This window comes from Ahaetulla prasina, chromosome 1 (assembly GCF_028640845.1).
Source record: "Ahaetulla prasina isolate Xishuangbanna chromosome 1, ASM2864084v1, whole genome shotgun sequence".
In the NCBI taxonomy this organism is placed as follows: Eukaryota; Metazoa; Chordata; class Lepidosauria; order Squamata; family Colubridae; genus Ahaetulla; species Ahaetulla prasina.
The window spans coordinates 334,018,522-334,037,797 of NC_080539.1; the positions used below are offsets into that span (position 1 = coordinate 334,018,522).

A 19,276-nucleotide genomic window follows, 5' to 3' on the forward strand; every position below is an offset into this window, starting at 1 on the left:
GTAACTGAAGTTATAATCCATAGTGACTGTTCTGCCTTTATAGATTGTAACTAATATTGCAATGCAATAAACCTGACATCTTTTCCTAAAGGAGAACTTCTGTCAGGCCTGGAAACCATATTGAACTTTCGGTTTCCAGACGCTGCCACATTTTTATCTTAAGGGGGGAGGGGGGGGGTTGAGGGGCAGGGTAACATTCTTCCGGTGGTCAAGGTCGGATGGCGTTCACGTCTGCACGAGGAGTGGCAAGAAGTTACTCGAATGAACTGGAAGGACGTGGGACCGTGTGATCATCAGAGGGGTCAGGGGTGGGACTACTGGGGTTTGTATAACTGGGGAAACGAATCCGGAACTTCAGTTTTGGGAATTGCATTCATCGTGTGCCAGTCTCCTCATGCTAGTAAAGGACTTTGAGAAAAGGAACGGATGCCTCCGAGTCTTTTTTTACGCAGAAGAGGTATTTCTGGAACCTTGACATTATTCCCAAAACTCCCACAAACTATCTTTTGCTAACAGTACCTCTCCTCCTCTCAGAGGGGGCCTGTTAGAGGGGTGCTGGGCCCCAGTCTCCGCAACCTCCACTGCGGTGCAAAGACCCAGTGAAGATGGAAGAGCAACAACTTGAGAGCGTAGAAGGAGCCGCGAAGCAGGATCTTAACGACTTAATTGAAGTCACCTATTACCCATCTAACAACAGGACCAAGCCCCAAAAGGAAGAGCTTGCTTGTCCGCTTGGAGCACGCCCAGGGACTCTGATTCATGGGTAAGCTGCCAGTCCGGAGGAAACTTTTCCCGGGACGAAGTGGAGAGCCCCTCCTCTTCTCAACCTCATTGGAGAGCAATAAACCTGGAGAATCAGGAGAGTCCCTGGATTGGGACCGGAGAGACCCTCTGAAATCCCAGTCTCTATTAGACCTCCCTGAAACTTTTGAGCGGCTGGAGGTGAGACCTCGAGAACCTTTAGCTCAGCCTAGATTCACTTTCCCTCTCACCAGAGAGAGAGACTACTGAAACTCGGAACCGTTCTGAAGAACGCAAGAAGCCCCTCCTCTTTCAAATGGCAAGGACCTCAAATAACACCAGAAGCGTGGGGGGGACCGCAACTCCCCCACCCAAATGACCTTTCCCGCCAGCAGAGGCTTACGCTGCCTCCAGCAGCGTCTATCCCGCCTGGATGGGCGTTCTATCCGGGACAAGGGTGGATTCAGTATCAATGGCAACCAGCTAGTTCAGCCCTCCTTTTCCAGTGGGCCTCACACCAATGGTTGATTCATCTGCTGCAGCGATTCAAGGACTTTCTTCTCAACAACAAAGAAGAATTCCACCCCTTTGCAGCCCAACAACCAGCGGCAACAGCAGCAGCCCCACCCCGCAAATCCTCTGCAGCCACAAGCAGGCCAACTACACCCCACCCAACCCTCCCCTTTCAAACCAACCTTTGATGGGAATCCACAACACCTGGCTTACTTTCTCAGCAGAATTGAGGCTTACGCTGAACAATATAGACATCTCTACCCATCAGAAAGAAGCCTAATCAACACCATCTCAGATGGAATGAATGTGGGCTAGCTTCAGAGTGGATAGCACAGCTATACAATGCACAAGCACCAGAACTGAATAATATTCACGAATTTATAACACTGCTTCGCAACCGGTTTCAAGATGATGACCTAATTGCAGAATGTGAGACCACCTTAAAAACAATGAAACAAGGCAACAAGCCACTCAAACAATTTGTATGGGATTTCAGAAGAGTGGCCGGCAACCTTAGACATTGGCCAGAAGCAATTCTTCTTCATTACTTTAAAGAAGCGATTGATCAAAACATCAGAAAAGCCTGCTCCACCAGAGGAATCCCAGAACAACTGAATACCTGGTACAACGTGTCCATTGCTCTGGACAGAGAATTCAACCCCCTCCAAAGCCGATCACCAACTATACCTCCTCAAAGACCACCTACAAGATCCTCCCCCTCCAGACCAACCACACCCTCCACCTTTTACCCCTCAACAATGATCAAATGCTACCGTTGTGGAAAACTAGGTCATCGAGCGTCAGTTTGCCTAGCCCCAACACCCCTCCAACAATATCGACCACCAACGGCTACTCGACCACGCAACCCCCCTCGAAAACATCCTAATACCACTCGCTTTGCAAGGCAAGCCATAGACCTCGCTACTGACCTTCCATCACCTGACTCGCCTCCCAACGACTCAACCCAAGCAGAGAACGACCCAATGGTAAGTGCACCTATTCCTCCTTTTGCCATTAAAGTGAACTTAATAATTCCAGGAGGAGGAGCCAAAAAACTTTTAGACGCTATTGTGGACACAGGATGCACCAGATGCCTAATTTCAACCTCCACAATCGCCCAACTCCATATAAAAACTTTTCCCTTAAAACACCCAATTAAATTCCACCAAGTAGATGGAACCTTAATTGGTGGTGTTCCAGCAACCCGAGTCACGCAACTACTTCGCTTAGAAATTGGAGCCCATCATGAACTTATAAGATTCATAGTAATTCCTAAAATGTCAGAATCCATCATCCTAGGTTTAGCTTGGTTGGACAAATGGGAACCCACAATTAAATGGGAGGATGGATTCAGAAAAATTATATGGACCTTCGGACCCTTAGACCAAATCCCCTCCCCCCCCAAAACAACAAAAGAAAACCTTACCCAAAATGACCACCAGATGGAACCTTCAACCACCATATCCAAGCCATCTCCTAAAGAACCCAACATCCCTAGAGCATACATAGATTTATCAGATGTTTTTAGCGAAGATGAATGTAACCTCTTACCACCCCACCGCCCAACTGGTTGCGAATTGAATTGCACCCAGGGGCAAAATTACCAAAACCCAAAATGTACTCAATGACTCCAGCAGAAATGTCTGAACTAAGGAAATACATTGACACTAACCTAGCCAGAGGGTTCATTGAACCAGCAAAATCACCTGTAGCTGCGCCTGTGCTATTTAAACAAAAAAAAGATGGTTCACTCAGATTATGTATTGACTTCAAAAATATCAATGCGATTTGCATACAAAACACTTACCCGTTGCCACTTATGCACGACCTGTTGAACCACCTATCAAAAGGAAAAATTTTCACCAGATTGGATTTAAGGGAAGCCTATTACGTGTCCGTATCAAGGAGGGTGATGAATGGAAGACAGCTTTCAATTGCCCCTTGGGTAGTTTCCAATACCGTGTCATGCCCTTTGGTCTCCAAGGGGCCCCAGCTGTCTTTATGCAACTGATTAATGAAACCCTGCACCCCCATCTCTACAATGGGGTTCTTGTCTACTTAGATGATATTCTTATCTACTCAGACAATATGCAACAACACATCAAATTGGTCAGACAAGTTCTTAAAAAACTCCTAGCCGCCAAGCTATATGTCAAACTTTCCAAATGCGAATTCCATAAGGAATCCTCGACTACCTAGGTTACCGGATATCAAACAAAGGTATCGAAATGGACCCAGGTAAAGTGAAAGCAGTATTGGATTGGCAACCGCCACGCACACGTAAGCAACTTCAAAGTTTCTTGGGTTTCGCAAATTTTTACCGCAAATTCATTCCTTCTTTCGCAGAAGTAGCTCTACCATTAACGGACTTACTAAAAACTGGCCCATCACCCACCAAACCCAAACCTAACCAACCCCTACCTTGGACAATGGACTGCCAACGCCCCTTTGAACACCTGAAACGCCTCTTCTCAATGGAACCGATTCTTCAACACCCGGATCCAAATAAACCTTTTGTGGTCCAAGCTGATGCAAGTGATGTAGCAATAGCCGCTGTCTTATTACAACGGAATACCGAAAACAACCTTATGCCCTGCGCGTACATATCTAAAAAACTGACCGACGCTGAACGCAGATGGGCAGTTTGGGAAAAAGAAGCCTTTGCAGTACGTTGGGCACTCCTCTCCTGGAGACACTTCCTTGAAGGGGCAAAAGAACCTTTCGAGGTATGGACGGACCACAAAAACCTCGAATACTTGAAAAACCCCCGAAAGCTTTCTCCCAAACAAGTTCGATGGGCTCAGTTTTTCAAGCGCTTCCATTTCACCCTCAAATACATCCCAGGCGACCAAAACCTGCTGGCTGACGCCCTATCTAGGAAACCACAATTTGACAGCAAACGCGAAGAGGTGATACATGCAATGATCCCCGATAGCGAACCGGTCAACCAAGCACTCACTCGACCGCGATCACACCGCAGTACCAACATCCCACCAAATAAACTACTAGCGGACTTAAAATCAGCACTCACTAATGATGCTTGGTTTAAAGAAAACTTGCAAGACCTCACCTTAAGGGATGGGATACCCTGGAAGGGGACCAAAATTTATGTACCCGTCGCTATGCGGTTGCCAATACTACAGAGAAGCCACGACTCTCGCCTAGGAGGCCACTTTGGATTTTTAAAAACTCTCCACTTGGCTAGAAGACAATTCTGGTGGCCAAAAATGAAATCAGATGTCGAAGACTATGTCAGGAGCTGTGCTACCTGTGCCACCATGAAGTCCAGACCAGGAAACCCCTGGACTCCTGCAACCCGTAGCGAACCGACCAGACCCTGGGAAGAGATTGCCATGGATTTTATTGTTGAACTCCCACCTAGTGGAGGAAATACAGTGATATGGACCGTAGTGGACTTGTTCTCTAAACAGGCCCACTTCACTGCGTGCAGCGGATTACCATCGGCTAGAAAATTAGCAAAGCTCTTCCTCAAACACATCTACAGACTGCATGGAGTCCCTAAAAGGATAATATCCGACAGGGGTGTTCAATTCACAGCCAAGTTCTGGAGAGAGTTCCACGGTCCATTGGGTCGTCTCAAGGACTTAGTTCTGGATTCCATCCGAGACTAACGGAGCGGCTGAGAAATTAAATTTGATGGTGGAACAATACATACGGTGTTACGAAATTACCAACAAGAAAACTGGTCCGACTTGTTACCATTTGCAGAGGTTGCATATAATAATGCCAGACACAGCAGCACGGATTAACCCCTTTTCAATAACCAGCGGCATGGACTTGTTCCAATGCCTGAACTCCTGCAACCCCCACTTCGGTTTCCCTAATGGACTGGATGAATTCCTTGAAGAAAGGTTGGGAAAACACAAAAAGGCCTTAGCTGTCACAGCTCGAATTACAAAGCCCAAGCTGACAAACACCGCTCCTTCAACCCCTTTTCGCATTGGAGATAAAGTCTTTTGTCTACTAAATATCTAAGATTAAGAATACCCAGCAGGAAACTCGGTCCAAAATTTTGGGCCCTTTCCCCATTGTAAAATTATTAATCCGTTACCGTCCAACTTAAGCTCCCTCGAATATTGGGAAAATACACCGGTATTCCATACCAGCTTATTAAAACCTGCTAGACAGTCTGGTCTGAGACCTCAACCTGCTGCTCCCCACCACCCTTGATAATCCAAGGTGAAACCCACTATGAAATCAACAAAATCCTTGACTCTAGACTATATAGAGGTCAGTTACAATATTTAGTCCACTGGAAGGATATCCATTATCTGAATCTACTTGGGTCAAAAGTTGGAAAGTACATGCGGACACTTTGATTAAACATTTTCACGACACTTTCCTGACAAACCTAGGAAACCTCTTGGAGGGGAGGGGGTAGAAGGAAGTGTGGACCACTGACACTCTTCTTTATCGACTTTTTGTTTTCTTTCCTAGGATATAGCTTCTTTTCCAAGGGGGGACGCCTGTCAGGCCTGGAAACCATATTGAACTTTCGGTTTCCAGACGCTGCCACATTTTTATCTTAAGGGGGGAGGGGGGGGGTTGAGGGGCAGGGTAACATTCTTCCGGTGGTCAAGGTCGGATGGCGTTCACGTCTGCACGAGGAGTGGCAAGAAGTTACTCGAATGAACTGGAAGGACGTGGGACCGTGTGATCATCAGAGGGGTCAGGGGGGTGGGACTACTGGGGTTTGTATAACTGGGGAAACGAATCCGGAACTTCAGTTTTGGGAATTGCATTCATCGTGTGCCAGTCTCCTCATGCTAGTAAAGGACTTTGAGAAAAGGAACGGATGCCTCCGAGTCTTTTTTTACGCAGAAGAGGTATTTCTGGAACCTTGACAACTTCTTAATCATCTTTAAAAGACATAGGGGTATTAAGTTAATTATTCCTTTTGTTCTTTAATGATACTTTTTATAACTATTTTCATCTTCACTATGAAGTTAGCACTTTTTTCTTTTTTAGCTCCATCAAGACGTGGTGACTTGGAAATTTTGGGTTATTGTATGATCTGCTGGCTTAGCGGTAGTCTGCCTTGGGAAGATAACCTAAACAATCCAGATTATGTCAAAGAGTCAAAAATTAGGTAATTTTAACATTTTTAACAATAAAACTATTTGATGTACTCAAACTGCTTGGTATAGATGTGCTTAGATGAAACTAAATATCATATTTTCATCTTAAAAATCCAGGTGAGACAGATTTAATTGAAATTGAATTATTGAGTGGAAATTGGATGACATTCTTATTTCAGCTATGCAGTTAGATATTGCAGTGTTGTATTGCAACTCCAACACTGATTGATGGATCAATCTTTCTGAAACTCAAGGTGGTGTACATAGCACTCCCTTCCCTTGACCCCATAATGAACAACTTAGTGAGATTAGTTGACCTGAGAAGGAGCAATTGACACAAAATTAGCCAGTGAGCCTTTGGTTTGGGGTTGAGGGTAGAGTTGAATCTTACAAGAAGAGGCAAAAATGTTTAATGTGAAAAAAAAAAGGTAAATATTAAAAGAGTGCATGTTGAACTAGTACAACAGAATTTTTTCATAAATGATACTATTTTTGATGTTGAAATTTAGGGATTTTATTAGAGATATACACCTGCTCCATTTGATTTTTGTACTGTTTTGTCTGCAGTCTGAGATAAAGCCAGAAACAATTAAACTAGAAATCCCGTAAGGAGTTAATGCAAAATGTTGTTATATTATTAAGTGGTGCATGCTTTTTGTTGTCCTCCCTTCCCAAAGCTTATTTAACATCAGTTTGCAACAGAATTCTAATATGAACAGAACTATAAATGTTTATTCACTAAATGCTATTTTTATTAGCTCTGCTGAATCCACATGAGCCGTAAATAAACACTATAGCAGTGATGGCTAACCTTTTTGCCATCACGTGCCAGGAGGTAGGAGCGGATGGGGGTGTGTCACGCACGTGTGTGCCCATACCCGTAATTCTATGTGCCCTGCGCATGTGCATGCAACCCCCTGCTCCTGGCACGTGATGGCCTGTTAGGCCCATTTTTCTCTCTCACCTGGCTCCAGAGCCTTTCTAGGAGTCTGGGGAGGGTGAAAACGGCCTTCCCCACTCCCCCCGGAGGTCTTCCGGAGGCCAGAAACTGCCCGTTTGCCATCTTCCGGACCGGAACTACGCGTGCCATAGGTTCATCATCACGGGACTGTAGTATTCCTTTGACAGCTGAAAACATGAGAAGTGAACATGGCCCTTGAAATGGGACAGCTCGCCATGTCCAACTTGCTGTGGGACAATTTAACAATTCAATTTAATTATTTAAAATAAATAAACAATTGTTTTAATTTTCATCACTCATTCACACTTCATTTTGTCCCTCATTTTGCATCCTTTCTTTACTGATTCTATTCCACCATTTCTTTGATATTAGTGTAACTCTTGCCCTGCAGTGAGTTGTCCTGTGGTAAGATGGCCGCAAATTGTCATGGACCCTATGGTCCTAGCTTACTTATCAGGTTGTGCCATCTTCCACATAGAATATCCATAAAGCTAAATGCTAATGTCATTTTAGTTTGGCAATCATTGTGGTTCTGTTTATCAAAAACAAGATGTCATGTTACAGATTTCCATTTCTCTTAACATTCTCATCAGAAACTTAATACAACAGGATTTCTATGCTAGGTTTTAATTGTCAGAATGTTTTCAGCCCTTACCCATAACAGCATGATTGAAACTTATATTATTTAATAATGGAATGTAATTTTAAAAAGCTAGGATAGCTTTATTATTCTTCATTATTGCTACCAGTATATGTGTGTAGTGCATGTACTGCATATATGTACTGTATATTTGAAAGGAAAGAAAATCTAACATGAAAATTTAACTACTGATCTGTTAAACACAATTTAGCACCTTGTTTTTTCTCCCAGGTATACCGATAACATTTCAGAATTCATGTTGAAATGTTTCAATAAAGAAAATAAGCCAGGTAAGTACCTGCTTAAATTATTTCATCAAACAAATGTATTTGTTTCATGTAAGGAAAAAAAAATACAGAGGAATTCATTGAAACAAAATATACCAGTGTCTCTTTTTTGGGAAGTACATGAATAAGTTGTCCAAAAAAGTTCTGACATGCAGTTTACAAGAGGAATAAAAAAACCTTGTCTAATGTTTATGGATAATATAAGAGCAGCCTGGAAACAGACTTTTTCTCACCTCCCTCACCATATACCGTATTTTTCAGACTATAAGACGCATCGGAGTATAAGATGCACCTAGATTTCGAAGAGGAAAACAAGGAAAAACAATAGTTTTGGCCTCTGCATGTCCGGTTTTTGCCCTCCCTGGCCCCCAGGAGCACCCTGCAAGTCTCCCAAACCCTCTGTGTGTCCCATTTTTGCAAAAAAATGGGCCTGTTATTGGCAAAAATGGGACACACGGGGTGTGTGTGTGTTCAGGAGACAAAAACAGGGCTGTATTCGATCTATAAGATGCACTGACATTTCTACCCACTTTTTTGGGAGAGGAAAGTGTGTTTTATAATCTGAAAAATACGATACTTGTGAGGTTTCAAAGAAAGTTGAAACCCATTTTGCCAACAATATCTGTTTCACCAGCACTCTGATGCTGTTGTGGTCTATACGTTTGCAGGTTTTCTTACTGCACATAAAAGAGTTATAAATGAAACTATATCATGAAATTGAGTAAAGATTGATTGTTTACTACAAAATTTGTTTCTTTTCAGAAAAGATCAGTCAAAAAAATCTGACTAATGTTGTAAATTTCCCTGTTTAAATCTATTTGCTGACCTTATTCATTTTTAAAAGCATACTACCATTAAACATAGTTCTGTTTTAAGGTTTATTGTGGTTATTTATTTACAATGATTACATTTTCAAATGTTGTCAAAAGATAAAGAAAGAAATTATTATAAGAGGGATCTGTTACATCCAGATTCTCCAACATATTTGTTCTTGCAAACAAAGTTCATGTTATGTGTACTATGAAATTTGATATTTCTGTGAAACTTCAATATTCCTGAATAAAATGAATCTAGAAAGATTAAATGACTGCCTCAGGTCTGTTTAGAGCCTGACAAATATGGGAGAAGATGCCCTTCTTCGTTTGACAAATTTATCCCCTTCAGAGTTTCTTTTGAAGATGTGAAATATATCAGGAAAGCTCTCCTTTTCTTCTGTGATATTTATCTGGATCTAGCAATTATACTGATTATCCCAAGCAGAATTTTATATATCTTATACATTGTCTCCAGAAACAAAATAGTTTCTGTGAGCAGAGAAGAAGAAAATATCTTACTTACCATATTGTATAGTGGACGCGGTGGCTCAGGGACTAGGACGTTGAGCTTGTCGATCGAAAGGTCGGCAGCTCAACGGTTCGAATCCCTAGTGCTGCCGTGTAATGGAGTGAGCTCCCGTTACTTGTCCCAGCTTCTGCCAACCTAGCAGTTTCGAAAGCACATAAAAATGCAAGTAGAAAAAATAGGGACCACCTTTGGTGGGAAGGTAACAGCGTTCCGTGCGCCTTTGGCGTTGAGTCATGCTGCCCACATGACCATGGAGACGTCTTCGGACAGCGCTGGCTCTTCGGCTTTGAAACGGAGATGAGCACCGCCCCCTAGAGTCGGGAACGACTAGCACGAATGTGCGAGGGGAACCTTTACCATTACCTTTACCATATTGTATAATAGCTATGACTGTGTAGTAGTATCTGAATTTTATACCGTATCGCTATATTTCTACATGACAATGTAATTGACTTATTGGGACTGTCCATTACTCTCTTTAGATGAAATAGCCAGGTATATGGAAAAAGTAATGGCTCTGTCCTACACTGAAAAACCACCATATCAGGCATTACGAGAAATATTTCTTCAAGGTCTGCAAGATATTGGTCATAAAGATGATGGCATACTGGATTTTGAAGTTTCGTTGAATGGCGATGTTCCAGCAAAGCCTAAGGTCTTAATTCAGATCTGTATTTAATGTATCTTGTTTTCAGTTGAAATAAGAATGAATGATTTTATAAATGATTAAATCAAGACAGTAAAGGGAAAGAAAAATTGTGCGCATGAAATTTGACTGGGTCGTGCGCTTATTTAAATTTCCTATAGCTACCTGCAAGCCAAAGAATTAATTCAAGTGTGGTTGAGAGTTTCACATACCTTTGAGGTGGTTCTTTGGTTCAAATATTTTAAAATTAGGGGGAGAAGTCCCTATCAAAACAAAAATTGCTTTTGAAATCCCACTTGGTATGAATATTTGGGTGGCAAAAGTACTTGCCATAAAATTGTAGAAACAGCATAGTACATGCAATTTCTATGCAGTACTTAATTGTGTGGGTAACCAGTTACTCATTACTGAAAAATAGAAATTACAACAAAACCTTGAAATGAGTCATCATCTCCAATTGCATTCAAACTAAGCTTTCAAAGGATTTGACAGGGATACCTGTTCAAGTTATCCATGCATTTTGAATCCAGACATATTATCAGGTGAAATGTTCCTGTTTTGGACCAGATCAGCCGATCCAGTAGCGATGGTGGCGGGTGATTTGGAGAACCAGTAGCAAAAATCCCTGCCCCATGCCCACCCAATGCCTGGTCGCCCGCTTTCCCGCTTACTCCTTCTTTAAAAATGCTTTTAAAAGGTAAAAAAAGGCTCTGACGATCACAGCTGAGCAGCCTGATTGTCAGAGTCTGAATAGGTTGTAAAAAAATTATTATTATTATTATTATTATTTATTCAATTTTTATACCGCCCTTCTCCCGAAGGACTCAGAGCGGTGTACAGCCAAGGTAAAACAAACAGTGCAATATACAATTTAAAATACGAATTAAAAATGCTTTTAAAAGAAAACAAAAAGATTGCGCACCACAGCTGATCATCCCCCACCCCATGCGCACTGTTCTTCTTACCCCATGCCTCCTTTTGGTGTGCACTGCGTGCGCGCATACCTTGCATTTGGTGCATGGTGCACAGTTTCCGTGCGTGCACGCAGCACACATGCGCAGCCAGTGAACTGGTAGTAAACTGGTTCAGATTTCACCACTGCATATTATCCATGTATTTGTATTGGATGCCAGGATTAATTGATCACCTAATTATTAAATATATTCTTCAAGGACAGTTACAGACAATTATGTAACTATGATTTGGAGTTTGTAAATATGAGGCATTTTTGCATTGAAATTTTCTTTATGTAATATGCATTTGGTCACATCCGATAGAAAAAAATGCTGCACATTTAATGTAGGTCATTCTTTTTAAAGGCATTAAAAAGGCATTATCAACATTGATTTAAGTTAAGTTTCATCATATATCTCTGTCTTTATCTCGCATACTGATTGCTAATATGGAACCAATTTGTGTGAAATCAAGACTTGTTTTTATTCATAAAGAGGGAAATTTATAGTAAGTACAGTATATTAACACAGATATTAAATGATATTTATTATTTGGAATGAAAAAAGACTAAACTCACTAAGCAGTTTCCCTACTAGTAGTGGTTTTTAATGATATAGATGGTTGAAGTCTCTGAAATATCAAATAAGTTAGGAAATTGGCAAAGTTCAGTTGTAAAGTGATGGTAATCCTTATTTTTGCTAATGGCTGCTCAGTTATTTTGCATTAATTGCTTAATCCAAGCCATTAATGCAAAATAATCCAGCATCACAGAAAATACACTACAGGGTCCCACCATAGGTTTTACAGCGAATGAGTTGCTGAGACTAGGCTGCCAAAGTAGCATTGCTTCTAATATAGCCATAACCAGATGAAAGAGCTGAATGTCTCCACTTGAAGATGCCTATCTCAAATGAACAGGTGGTCCTTGATTTATGACCACAGTTGTGAGCTGAATTTCTGTCACTAGGTTATACGCTCATAAAGCATGCCATCATGTGACCACATCGCTTAGCAACAGCAATCCCAGAACTCCACATTGCTGCTGTTAACCGAATTCCAACAATTACGTGAGGACCTACCGCAATCCAAACTGAGGCCCTGCGGCTGCTTGTTCTACTGCAGTTCAGGGGCTTCTTCATGTGCCGCAGCTCTGGGACTGTAAGAAGCCCCTGAGCTGCAGTGTGAAGCCCAGTCCCAATCACAGTCACCTTGCTGCCTTGCATTCAGAGGCCCCTGTTGCTCTGTGCTCTGCCACCCAAAGTGATCTTTGCCATCTTCTTGCTTCCGCTGCTGGCAAAGTATTCCCAGCCTGACCCTTTATGAGACAGCTACTGGCCTCACGAGGCCATCCCATCCTCCCCAAGTCCCATAAGGAAACCACCAAGAGCAGCTTAGACAATAAAGGCGGCCAATGAGAACAAGATGGCAAAAGTCAGCTAGGGCCGCAGAGGCTGCAGAGTGCAGGGACAAAAGAGCAGAGATGGGGGAGAGATAGGCAGGTGGGATAGTTGAAGCACCCCTGTGTAAGCATGGCAGGCTGCCAAGTGCCTGAATTTTGATCATGTGACCACGGGCTCTGCAACAGCCATAACTTTGGGGACCAGTTCTCAGTCCCTGCATTCAGCATTGTTGTAACTTTGAACAAAATGGTCGTAAATCGAGGACTACTGTTTGTAGGTGTTACAAAGCAAGGAGCACCTCGTGAACCTAATGGGATTGCAGCTTTGCAGCCAAATGAATAGAATGTCTTTCAGATGAAAATTTGATTTACAAAGGAGTTAACTGGAAACATGAATCCTTTTAAGCATCTCAAGGAACTTGCACTTTGCTTCCTATTCTTACTTTACGCATTGGGCTTTTTGATTAGTATGTGAAATTAAAAAAAAAATAGAAATGGTTGTCTTAATATAGTTCCAAGGTCTAACTTTATAGATTTTTGTGTACTGGGGTTTTCATTTCTACTGCGTCAGTTTAATTGTGCTTCGTAGAAGAAAAATCGTAAAAGCATTTGTTTAGCTTATAATTGAAAAATAGACTCAATTAATAAAAATAGAGTAGAATTCTTTAGAGTAAGTTCCTAATGCATAAAATATAATTCTCTTTACAATGATGCTGCATTGGTAAAAAACTGCCTTATGTGCCATGAATGCTCCCTTTCAAATGAGGCAGATTATTACAAAGGTAGGTAGAAAGGATTGATAAACCTTGTAGCATTTCATTGGAAAGAATTATTTTGATTATTCTGATGATTCCAAGGATTTACTGCTTAAATCTGTTGCGATCCCATAAAGACTTGCATAACAATTTTCTGGTTTGTTCACACACTCTTCTTCCCACCTAAACAAAGGTCACTTCCCTTCTGTTTTTGTAGAAGATCTTGTATAAAGTTTTATATACATCATTTTTCAAACTAGTTGGTTCTCGGACAATACCTAGATATGAAGGAAAGGGTAGCAGTGTACAAGCTAAGGATGCCCAGGCTCCTAACTCAGTCAGAGATTGTCTAGATGGCCATTTTCCTTAGCTCTCGGACAAGTATAAGTTGAACTACCTTTCTCCCCCCTCCCCTAAATGAGTTCCTGTAGAACATTATGTTTTTAACTGGTGTACAGCTGCATACCTGCTAGGGAACAAACTCCAGTAACAACATACTTTTGATTATATTATGCATAGAACTGCACAATACATTTTTCAATTTCAGTATTGGCTAGGAATCGATTCCAAGTTGAACCTCAAAACTGCATTCTGTTGGGGGACATATGATGATGCCATATCATAATGGCTAGTAAATTGAGAAATAGTAGAAACAGTTGCTGCCCAGCTAATTGAAAGTGGTTACAGAGGGAGTTATTCATCTTCTCTATTGTGCATTTTAAGTGATTCTGGTTCTGGGATCCATTAATGAGAGAGCATTCCCTACTAGGTTTAAATTTAATTCACTTTCATATGAAATGGATGATGTTACTGTAACATTTACATTTGTTCAGTTAACTTCTGCCAAAAGAGAAATTTCCTACATTTTCATGCAGTGAAAATATCCATTATTGAGCTTGTAAACTACTCAAGCCATGGAATATGCTTAGGGATGAGCCCATTGATGACATTTGATAACAGCTAGAAAACATTTGAACTGAAATAAATATGAATTAGTAATTCATAGTTCTCCACTCCGGTGAGAAACGGCAGTCAGAATGATGGGGTTGACCTGTCAGTCAAGCTTGCAAGGACCAAGTCTTCAACTGTTTAAGCCCCGCCTCTTCCTCCTAGGCTCCAGTTTTTGACTTCGTCCCAAGCTGGACGAACGTGTCTTTATGCTCTCTTCGAATTTTCTATCATCAATTAACAAGTTCAGAGGATTCATTCCAGCGTGGAGGGCTTCTTATGCCTGATTCCGCTGAAGGCCGTGGACAGGCTTGGGCTGCAGTCTGGCAGCACGTTAAAGCAGCGATCTTTGCTTTGAAGCAAGCTGCGATTTTCCTAGCTTAATTTATAGCCTAATTTATGGCCTAATTTTGGCACCTCAGTGTCTATCACATTGCTGGCATTTACACCTAATGGCTCAGCTGCTGGAGATACTCTCCCAACTCAGCAGCAAATTTCAATGAGATCGGTGCAGCGCGCGCTTTTCAGTCAGCTGAGTGGCGCTTAGCTCTCCGATCTTTTTTCCTTCCTGCCGCTTGAAGACGCGCGGCTTGCCTTTTCATTGGAGGAACGATCGAGCCAGCATTGGATCGCTGCGAAGCCCGTAAATCGCTGTTAGTGCGGGGGGCGAGGCAGCTACTTGGGAGTTAATCTCCATAGCCTGTTGGGCAGCGTACCTATGCAGGAACGTTAATTTTGGCATGAAAGTTTGGATGCCATTTTGGGGACGTTCTCCTTTAAACGGATCGATTCCCCCTTTTCTTTTGCCTTAATTTCCGGCTGATAAACTCTCATATAGAGGACAAACCTCTCATTAGTAATAGATTTGGCCATTTTATTTTACTAGCCACACCAAGGAGTCCCTCTTCTGCCTGGGGTTAATCTTCTCCTCTCTCCAAGATGGCGGATCAGGCTAGAAAGGCTACTGCCTAGAAAGGCTACTGCCAAACGCCGCCACATTGAGGACCCATTAGGAGGGTCATCAGATACTCCAGCCAGAAAAAAGGACAGAGGAGTCAAACTTCCCTCTCAGGCCCCTACAAGAGAAGAAGCCAGAAGGCACAGAGCCCTGGAAAGGGTGGTTTCCAAAGCTCAGCAGCAAGCTCAGGATATACCTGGCAGTCCTGCTTCTTCCACCCATAGGGACCAAGAGTTTGCTCCTTCTAGAGTACAATCATCAATATCAGATAATCATCCCAGTTGGTCTCCAAATTGTTCAGTCTCAACTCCTCTAATTGATCCAACTACTCTATTCCAAGACTTGTCTCAGCAGCAACCTACAATCTCATCTCCTATTCCAGTTTCTGGAACTAGCATTAATCCAGATCCTCAACCAATCCCTCAGGTTACAGGAGATTTTTCCAATCTGCAATTACCACCCATGTTTGGAGTTCTTATTGCAGAAGCTATTAAGTCCAGTTTAGTCCAATGCCTTCCTCAACTGGCTGCTCCTTCTACTGCGGGGGTCCAGACTCACCGCAGGTTTTCACAGATCAGACCTTTCTGTCTCGGAACAGGGTGGTCATCATTCCCCAGAGCAATCGGACCATGATTCCTTATTTGAGGAGGGAATTGATGATCTTTCAGAAGATGAGGGCCTAGATTCCAACCAGCCACCCTTTGTAGGTCTGTTTAAGCCTCAACTATTTAAATCTCTCCTATATAAGGCGCAGGTTTCTACCGGCTTAGGAGATGTCTCCTCTTCTAAGAACCGTAATCCAGTAGGGGAAGGTCCCTCAGGTTCTCTTTTTCAGAACCATCTACTTCTAATGATATGGTTCCAGCACCCAAACTCTTCATTGAAGTGGTACAGTGCCAATGGGTAGTCCCAGGTTCTGGTCCATATCCAAATACGATTGACAAATGTCTCTATAACATGGCACCAGAGATGTCTAACTTTTTACAGGTTCCCACAGTAGACACTCCCATAGTAGCTCTGGCTTCATCCACTCATCTCACAGGACTGCCTGAGGAATCCCTCCGTCCTGAGGACAAACGGGCTGAGAAGATCTTAGTGAAAGGTCATCAGGCAGCGGCCTGGTCGGTCAAAGCAGCAGCTTCTGCTTCTTTTTTCAACAGAGCTACCATCCTTTGGCTCAAACAATTGCAAGCAAGAACCCCACCTGCTGATACTAGGTCTTACCAAGACCTCAATAAGATTATAGCTGCACTGGAGTATTCCGCTGATGCTACACTCAACACCACTAGATTTGCCTCCAAGGCAGTGGGGTCCTTCATCACTTCCCACAGACTACTGTGGTTTAGGAATTGGCAAGTGGACAACAGAAATAAATGGAGACTAGCTTCTTCTCCCTTCTCAGGCAACAAATTGTTTGGAGCTTCTCTGGATCCTATTCTCATTGAAACACGCGACAAGCGGAAGATCCTTCCCTCTCTTTCGAGATGTACTGACGTTCGAGCTTCATCATATTCACGCCAACAGTCCTTTCGTCATGCAAACTCCTCCTTCTTTCAGTCAAGAAATCAAAGACCATTTCAGTCCAGAGGGAATTTCTCCCAGGAAGGCCAGGTCAGATCCAATCCCAAATACCTTTCCAAGAAAACTTTCGGGGGGGGAGGGGTAGGGGATTTCGCAGATCAAGATAAATCCCCTGCCTCCCTTCCCATTGGTGGCAGGCTCATCCATTTCACCGATCAATGGGATCTTTCAGTTTCTGACGCTTGGGTTAGACACACAATTCGGTTTGGCCTTTTCATAGAATTCCTCCCCTCCCCTCCGAGGGTTTTCCTATCTTGTCCGGTTTCCCACAACAGAGCTGACCGAACGATTACAGAGGAAGCCATCCTTCATCTGTTACAAATCAAGGCAATTCCACCTCTCCAACGGGGTCAGGGGTTCCACCTCTCCAAAGGGGTCAGGGATTCTATTCTCGCCGTTTTGTGGTACGCAAATCCTCGGGGGGTTGGAGAGCAATCCTAGATCTAAAATCTCTAAATCGTTATGTTTTATATCCGAAATTTAAAATGCAGTCACTTCAATCCATTCTGGAGTCCATTAGGCCGGGTGATTTTTTTTATCTTCCATTGACCTCACGGAGACTTACCTCCATATTCCCATAGTGCAAGAACATAGGAAATTCCTTAGGTTCTCCTACAAAGGTGAACATTACCAATACACTGCCTTGCCATTTGGGTTGGCTTTGACCCCCAGGGTGTTTTCCAAGGTTCTAGGAGCCCTAATTGGACACATACGCTCTAGACCCACTCGCATACAATTTTACCTTGATGACATTCTCATCCTCTCTAATTTGGCTTTGACAGCTCGCTCTGATCTGTCTTACACCATTGAAATTCTCCAAACACATGGGTTCTCCATAAATTGGGAAAAAAGCCATCTCTCACCTTCTACAAGACTTCTTCATTTGGGGGCGGAAATTGATATGAATCTATCCATGGTATATCTATCCCAAGAGCGCCAGGATAGTCTGAAACAATTAGCAGAAAGAGCCATTCAGGTTCGCTCAGTACCCCTTAAATCCTTTTCTCAACTATTGGGGAAAATGGTGTCTACCTTTGGTATTGTTCCTTGGTCTCGCCTCCACAGCAGGGATCTTCAATGGATGCTCCTCCCGTACCAGAAACGACAACTAGTCACTTCACTGGCATTGGTTCATCTTCCTCAGTCAGTACACGCCTCTCTTCACTGGTGGGCCACCGAGGCCATCTCCAGAGGTACCAGGTTCAGAGAATCAACCAGACTCACCCTCACCACACGCGAGTCTCACGGGATGGGGAGCACATATCGGACATCGGATGGCTCAGGGCACCTGGTCCCTTCATGAACAGACCCTTCTTATCAATCTGCTAAAATTGAGAGCCATTTATCTAGCTCTACTACACTTTAGCAACCAAGTTGCAGGGCGAGATATTCTGATTCTCACAGACAACGTATCAACGAAGGCTCACATCAACAAGTGGGGAGGGACTCACTCAAAATCTGTCATGAGAGAGACCTTCAGATTAGGTCAATGGGCAGAATGTCACCTCCTCTCCATTTGAGCGGATCATATCTCGGGAGAGGCCAACATTCAAGCAGATGCCCTCAGCAGACAGAGGATAGACCAAGCAGAATGGACTCTACCTCCGGATCTCTTCATGGAAATAGTTCACCGGTTCGGTACTCCAGAAGTAGATCTGTTCGCTTCAGAGATCAATCACCAACTTCCACGGTTCTTCACCAGATTCCATTCCCCCAGAGCCGAGAGGGTGAATGCTCTACGTTCCCCTTGGCCTCCAGGTCTTCTTTATGCGTTCCCTCCACTTCCACTTATCAACAGGGTAATCCACAAACTAATAGAGGAAAAAGCAGAGTTAATTCTTGTCACTCCACATTGGCCTCGAAGACCATGGTTTGCGGATCTGCTAGCCCTGTCAGTCGCCAGACACTGGAGAATTCTGGACGACAGGATCCAACTACTACAGGGGACACTGTCACATCCGGAGCCTCAATGGTTTCAATTAACCATTTGGAGGCTGAGCGGGACATATTAATTCGATTTAATATTCCGTCTGAGGCTATTCCTACTATTCAGGCATCTCGTCGTTCCTGTACTATTAGGATTTACCAGACTACTTGGAGGAGCTTTGTTAGGTGGTGTCGCAGGAAACAGGTTACTCCAACACAAGCAGAGGTTCATCACATCATTGGGTTTCTACAGGAGGGCCTAACTTCAGGATTATCACCAATACCCTCCGAAGACAATGGCAGCCATATCTTCAGTACTCACCTGCACCAAATCCGATTCCTTGGCTTCTCACCCAGTCATTCGTAGATTTCTTAGAGGCGCTTCTAATCTTCACCCTCCTACGGTTCACAGATACCCATCTTGGGATCTCAATAAGGTCCTCTCGGCTTTGACGAAGTCCCCCTTTGAGCCTCTCCGGGAGGTTTCCCTTAGATTCTTAACTCTGAAAGTTTGCTTCCTAGTA

At 43.1% G+C, this 19,276-nt stretch overlaps 1 protein-coding gene across 3 annotated transcripts in view; it reads left to right on the top strand.

Annotated features, from left to right (window-relative positions):
* Positions 1-19,276, top strand: part of VRK1 (VRK serine/threonine kinase 1) — a 43,276-nt gene that overhangs the window by 16,122 nt on the left and 7,878 nt on the right. For all 3 annotated transcript variants that reach the window (XM_058162647.1, XM_058162646.1, XM_058162648.1), the window contains exons 9-11: positions 6,244-6,364; positions 8,186-8,244; positions 10,068-10,240. In XM_058162647.1, the coding sequence (XP_058018630.1) occupies positions 6,244-6,364; positions 8,186-8,244; positions 10,068-10,240 (353 nt within the window). The remainder of the gene's footprint in view (positions 1-6,243; positions 6,365-8,185; positions 8,245-10,067; positions 10,241-19,276) is intronic.